The 7,020-nt window shown below is 43.3% G+C and overlaps 1 protein-coding gene across 1 annotated transcript in view; it reads right to left on the bottom strand.

Annotated features, from left to right (window-relative positions):
- Positions 1-1,945: 1,945 nt before the first annotated feature.
- LOC107108358 (transcriptional coactivator YAP1-like) overlaps positions 1,946-7,020 on the bottom strand; it is an 8,909-nt gene continuing 3,834 nt past the window's right edge. Inside the window, exon 3 of the mRNA XM_015408785.1 lies at positions 1,946-5,390. Coding sequence (XP_015264271.1) covers positions 5,152-5,390 — 239 coding nt within the window. The 3' untranslated portion in view covers positions 1,946-5,151. The remainder of the gene's footprint in view (positions 5,391-7,020) is intronic.

Below are 7,020 nucleotides of genomic sequence, written 5' to 3'. Positions count from 1 at the left end.
GGAAACCTTTACCTTACATCAGTTGACACCACTTCTTACTTCCCTCCCGCTGCAAAGTACATTTCCTTGCTTTCTGTTTAACCAGGGAGTCCACCAAGTATATCACACACCCATGGCGTATTGTTGAGAGGAAGCATACCTTCCGTTTTTAATCTAGAAAAACAAAACTGAGCTCCAGGGACTAAACTGGTTCTGTCTGCTGAAGGGGACAGATTGAACCTGTAAATAAAACGGGAAAACAATATGCAATGTGCCAGCTATTTTTTCAAAAACAGGTTAATCTGATCAAAATTCTGAAGTCCCAAACTGAAATGTAACCTCTGTGATTCAGCTGGTAACCTGCCATGTCTTTAAGCCAGCACCAGGTAAACACTGCACCATACGGAAAAAAGTGTTGAACACGTGGTAAACACATGCAAAAGGGCGGCAGTTATTTCTTATGGAAAAGTCTGAGTGGGTTGTGCCATTGAACTACTTTTCTGACTCCCTGTCCCCTTAGAGAAAAGGTTACAAAACTGGCTTCTTCCAACCAAGGCTCCCTCTAAGCTGCAGAGTCCTGTTTTTTTTTGGGAGGGCCTTGGCGGGGCCTCCTCGCACTCCCGCTAGCCTTGCAGGTCCACCGCAGGGCCCCTGATGTCAGGGGGTGTGACATATGCTAATGAGTTATGCTAATGAGTTCCCCTAGCTCTTTTTCTATGAAATGACCCCTGGTCATCATCATCGTCTTGATTTCTGTACCCCCCCGTTTTGTTAAGCAGATGAATGTTAAATAGGTTTTTTTCCTTACTGTGCTGATCTCAATCATCATGTAGCTCTTTAAGAATTGCCAAAGTTAAGAGAATATTGAGAGCTCATGTAGTGGCAAAGAATGCAAACTGGGAGAGTCCCAATTCAGATTTTACTGGAAGAAGAGGAGGAAGAGGAGGCGGAGGTGGAAGAGACTGGATTTATACCCCACCCTTCACTCAGACTCTCAGAGCGGCTTACAAACTCCTTTCCTTTCCCCTCCCCACAACAGACACCCTGTGAGGTACGTGAGGCTGAGAGAGCTCTGACAGAACTATGGCTTGCCCAAGGTCATCCAGCAGCTGCAAAGTGAAGGAGTGGGGAATCAAACCCGGTTCTCCCAGATTAGAGTCCGTGCACTTAACCACTACACCAAATTCATTAAGTGGCCTTGAGCAAGCCACTGTTGTCTTGGGGGGCCCTGCTGCCCCCCCCAATCTGCTATTTGGGAGTAATACTCTTCACTTCCCTTACAGGACTACTGGAACCATGGTATTTCAGGTGGGTAGCTGTGTGGGTCTGAAGCAGCAGAACAAAGTTTGAGTCCAGTGGCACCTTTAATACCAACAATTTCTTATTCAAAGTGTAAGCCTTCGTGTGTTGGAAGAAGTGTGCTTTGCTTACACTTTGGATAAAACTTCGTTGGTCTTAAAAGGTGCCACTGGACTCAAACTTTGTTCTGGAACAAGGTATGTGAACCGTTCTGAATACTTCAAGAGAGCTGCATTAAGATACTGTCATTAAACTGTTTATTATACTGTATTCTCACTTCTCAGTCAAAACTGGGTTCACACATAAAACTTAGAGCAATTAAAATACATTGTAAAACGTTGCAGGGAAAGAAAGGGAGCTGCCAGCCGGACTCAGACACGGTCCCAAAGGAGGAGCATGCCAGGTTGACTGCCCTCCCACCCTCTGATGATCTCACCGGCTAGTCTGATTCTTCACTCGTTGCCAAACTTTTGCCCAAGGTATCCTGACCTCTTCCCCATGAGTACTAGGATAAGTTTAATGTTTTTTTAAAAAAAACAGCGACTGAACAAGACAGTGTAAGCACAAAGTATATATTTATATCATGTAAAACAAAACAAAACAAAAAAAGCAATGAAAAAATGTATTACATAAAAGAAAAATAATGTAACAGAATTTACTATGGTACTTAACAGAGGCATGCTCTTACATCTAAAGAAAATATAACATTTGTAACTATATATATATTTGAAAAAAAGTTGTGTTTCAGAGTTCTCTAACAGAAAACATTTTAAAATATGGAGGTTGGGTTTTTTTTCTCCCTAAAGGAAAAATAGTCAGCTTAGACAAGCACACACCTGCCTCTTACAGAACCCCCCCCCCATGATTAAAAGTGAAGTCAGTTTCATATGGATTCTCCAGATGTGCAAAAGCTCAGTTACCGTTAATCACTCTGAAATTGTCTCTCTTCCGCTTGCATTGCTTGAGTTCCAACACTGATTGGTACACAAATTTTGATCCATGTGATTTATAGGAACGGTACATATTCCCAAGCAGATAATGCTGCAGACTTATAAGAATTCATTACGTTTCAATTACGTTCTGAACACACTGTAGTTTAAAAAAAAAATCTAGAGGCTACAAAGTTAGGAAAGTGATCTGTTTAAATATATACACCAATCAAATACAAAATACTACCCATAACACTTTCTTTTTTGCATTTCAGTACAAAAAAAGTTAAGCCACTTTGTCAAGTGATAACGATTTGATAAAAACTTTCCCGTCAGTCTATTTACTTATTTTTCTGCCAACAGTACAAATTATCTCTAAGGCACATTTCCCATCACACGAAGAGGCTTAAAAAGTAACTATAAAGTTTTTTAAGTATTGCATAAACAGGTTTAGTGTTAAGAGAAATTCAAGAATTCCCAGTTTTACGTCTGTACCTCTCCCACAGTGCTGCTCAGATACAGTATAAGCTGTGTAGTGTATGTACAATGTCAAGGCCCCCCCCAAAAGGTTTCCAACTTTGAAGCTGTGATCAACCAAAGCATGTCTTATCTATGTGATATCCAGGATGAGAAATTCACCATTTCCTACTTGGTGCCCAAATAGGTACAAAGTGGTCCTCCAGTATCTGGATACAAAATAGGGAAACGGATTGCGAGAACACTGGATTTTCTCCCTGTTGTCCATCTATAAGACTACGCATGTCAGTTCATATCAGTCTGTTTCTGAAAGCAGTTAGGGGGAAGGGGGAAATGGTGGGAAGACTAGAGGAAGCAAGCCTCTTAATGGAAGTGTGATCTGCTCTCTTGACCCCCCTCCTCCACATTACTGCTCCCAGGGCTGACACACTGCAGGCGATAAAGGGGCCCATTAAACTGTGGCCTAATGCCACGGGGCCTCTTGCCACATCAACTAGAAGGGGCCAGCTGTTTTATTTTTTCCTTTCAATATCTCCTGTGTTCCACGTTTCAGCCCAAAACACATTTGGAAGGCAAGTGGATAAATCTTGAAAATAAGGAAAACAAGTCACTAGGAATGATATCAGATCCTTAAGGTACTAGATGGTGCCAATTAATTAATTAAAAAAACACAACTCCACGGAAATACTTCATAGCTTATACCGTAACATTGATTCGTGCTCTTTTTGTTCACTTAAAAATACTCTTTGGAAAACATGTCATACAATTCCTGCAGACAACTGCGAAGGCAATTATTTCTCGTTAAAAGGTCATGGCATCGAGATGTACTAGGCCCTCGATATCAGTGCTAACTAACCTCTACAACTAAAATACTCTTCTACTTGCTCGCCTCGCCCTCTAACACATATCTTTACAGTCTTCTATACGCACCATTCGGCTTCTGATGCACCTTAAGCTATGCTTTTGATGCACCTTAAAACTTTAGTGTTCTTGCCAGTATTGTAAACTCAGGTGACAGTGCAGATGATATGAAAACTAACTACAGGTAAAAGCATCTTTTGTCCATTTTTTTTTCATCCATCAGGGACTTTGGAATTTCAAGCCACCAATTTCATCAACGCTATAAAAGCTCTTCCCGCAATGGCAAGAGCTGTCCCACGATGAAACCTCATAGCATAAATGTTGCTGTGTTTTAAAAAATCCATCATTAAAAAAAAAAACACTTCCATACAACTGATTGCCCTTTAAGTGGCAATCCTGAACGTGTTTAGACAGATGCAAGTTCCTCTGAAACAAGTGGAGCTAAATTTTCAAGGAAGGAAGTGAATTTAGGACAAGGTCCCAAAGAAGATCACTGCTTCAAATTCTGGCAGTCAGGCGTAAAAGATAAGCCCTGGATCCTGTAGTCTAATGAATACATTCAAAGCTATCTTTAAAAAAAGAAGTTACAAGCACAACATAGGACTAATAGATATTCTGGCTGACTACACTAGATTAGGTATAAAAAAAAAAGCCAGCCATTTCAGATTTAAATAAGACTAAGTGAAGTCAGGAAATTTCGGTTTCACTACTTTTTTTTTTTAAAGTTAACTTACAAGTCTACTGCTATAATTAAAAAAATCTAAGATTCAGAAGAAAAAAAAATTATAAGCTAGAATAAGAGGTAACAATCAAGATTCATAAAGTTGACGTAAAACGACTCATGATTCGTGGTGCCATAACAGGGAAGCCAACAGGGAAAGCTAATAATTAGCTAACAGTGGGCATGATCCAGCAAACGTCGCTGCCACGCAACTTCCATTCATTTAAATGGTGAGATCGAGCAGCCTCTGTGCCTGATGGGTTTTTGCACAGCATCCAAGGTTAACAAGCCGTCTTCTGGTGCTTGCCTCCAAATCAGCACCAACTCTTTATCCCTCCCCCCATCAGATACATAACTTTTGGCTCGCCAGACCAGTAAGTCACGTTGCTGCCACTTGCCACAGGCAGAACAACACAGAAGCGCCAGCTGCGGGTAGGGGCGTGCAGAGTTAGACTCAACAAAATCCGCATTAGATTTTTTAAAAAAAGGATACGCATTACAGATAGCGGGGCAAAAAGGAATGGCAGTCGTGATCCGAAACCGGGCTGGCCTATCCTCTTGCTACGTCTCCCCTCCCCCTCCGTCACCACCCTGTTGAACAGCAGTTGCAACAGGGGGGGGAGGGGGGGAAGAGATAAAACAAACAGTCCAATTCTTCAGAGTCAAGTGTGAAAAGAGGTCAGCAGTATAACAGCAGCGATTGGACAAGGAAGAACAAAATGCTGGATGAAAAGAATCTGGAGTATTTTGTTCATTTACTTGTTCTCTTCTCTGATCGTCAGCCAAGAAAGCCTTTTTGTCGCACAGGCTTGTTCTCAACATCAGGCACACCGTCTTATCTCCTTAGATCCTTCAAAGATTTCAGGCTTCGTCTCCCTGAGGCCCCTATAACCAGGTAAGAAAGCTCTCTTTATCTAGCCTGGTGGCTGCCAGTACAGACTCCATGTCATTAAGGATATCGGAGCTCAGAGCCTCCTGGAGGCTTGGCATCAGTTCCTCTCCTTCTATATTCATGGCATCTCCTTCCAGCGTCCCAAGGTCCACGTTTGTCCCCGGAATGGCTTCAAGATAATCTGGAAAACGGTTCTGATGCGAAGGGATGCTGCTTTGGTTGATACTGTCACCTAGATTAAAAAATGCGAACGTAAAGCAGGAGCATCGATATATTGAAAACCTCAAAACATATCACTTAAGAACATAAGAACAGCCCTGGATGGATCAGACCAGTGGACCACTTAGTCCAGCATCCTGTCTCACACAGTGGCCACCCACCCAGTTCCTCTGGAGGTCCAACAACAGGGCACAGAGGCCAAGGCCTGTCCCTGATGTTGCCTCTTGGCACTAGGATTTAGAGGTTTGCTGCCTCTGAATGTGGAGGTTCCCCTTAGTCACCATGGCTAGTAGCCACTGATAGACTCCTCCTCCTCCTGACTGTTATTATTTTAAAGCAGTCTATGCCTGTGGCCATCACCGCATCCTCTGGCTTGATCCGACCCCCTGAGGGATACATTAGGCCATCCCAAGACACTGATTCTGTAGTTCCTCCCCTGATACTTCATACTGCTCTGTTATTCCTGGTACATGTCCAATGTAGTAAGTAGACAAGATAGGTGGGGCTGGGGAACATAAGAACATAAGAGATGCCAATGTTGGATCAGGCCAAAGGCCCATCCAGTCCAACACTCTGTATCACACAGTGGCCAGAAATACCAGTGCCATCAGGAGGTCCACCAGTGGGGCCAGGACATTAGAACCCCTCCCACTGTTGACCCCCCCAAGCTCCAAGATGACAGAGCATCACTTGCCCCAGAGTCCCTATCTATACCTTGTGGCTAATAGCCACTGATGGACCTCTGATGGAAGATTCAACTGCGTTGTATTAAGACCGATGTAAACCGTCCTGAGCCCACTTGCCAGGAGAGCAGTATATAAATCAAGAAAGAAAGAAAGAAAGAAAGAAAGAAAGAAAGAAAGAAAGAAAGAAAGAATTACAAGCAGCACAATGATATGCCAACTCTTTTTTTTTTTTTGCAAGTGTACCCTAAGTCAAAAATGAAATATGGACGTGCACACCAGTCTGGTATGCCTGGATGCAACCCTCTGGGCCTTGCTGTAGGTGTTGCCTCTGGCCTCCTAGGAAAGCAAGCAGCAGGATGGCTAGGAGAGTGAAGCAGGATCACAGACCTGATTCTACCTACCACGGTTAGGCCAACAGGCTTTCCTGTCCCTGTCCCGGCATGCCACAGAGCTCTGCTGTCTGTGTCACTTGTGTTTCTTGCGCTGGCTAGCCAGCCATGTAGCGACAGGTGGGCAGGGTGGGTGGTTCCTTGAGCCAAACACCACTGCGTTCATAAATCTTGTTTCTCACTTATAACTGTATAACTCTGATGTTGTTGGTATTTTTGGTGTCAACTGCTAAGGCTGTGAGCTAATATAATAAAGCTTATGATTGATTGACTGATTACTGTTATGAAATAGAGACACGCCCCCTCCAATCAGTATCGTGTAGCCCCATTTGGAGAATTTAGCGCCATGGCTGCATGCAGTCAACAAGAAGGGCAGAATTGTACAACAGAGGCATCAGCTGGGAACTGTTTTGGATTAAGATCCAACTGTGTGGGCCATGCTGCTTTGAACACACACTGGCCTGCATCCAACTACATTTCCTCTGATGGAATGGCATTTCTGTAGCTGAAGAGGGGTGGGGATTTCTGCCCCCCCCCCCCGCGCCCCCCCACGAAAAAAATTTAAAGG

The sequence above is a fragment of the Gekko japonicus genome, unplaced genomic scaffold (assembly GCF_001447785.1).
Source record: "Gekko japonicus isolate JY-2015 unplaced genomic scaffold, Gekko_japonicus_V1.1 scaffold3051, whole genome shotgun sequence".
Classification (NCBI taxonomy): Eukaryota; Metazoa; Chordata; class Lepidosauria; order Squamata; family Gekkonidae; genus Gekko; species Gekko japonicus.
Note: the sequence above shows the minus strand (reverse complement) of the source record. Positions and strands in the feature narration are given on the sequence as shown.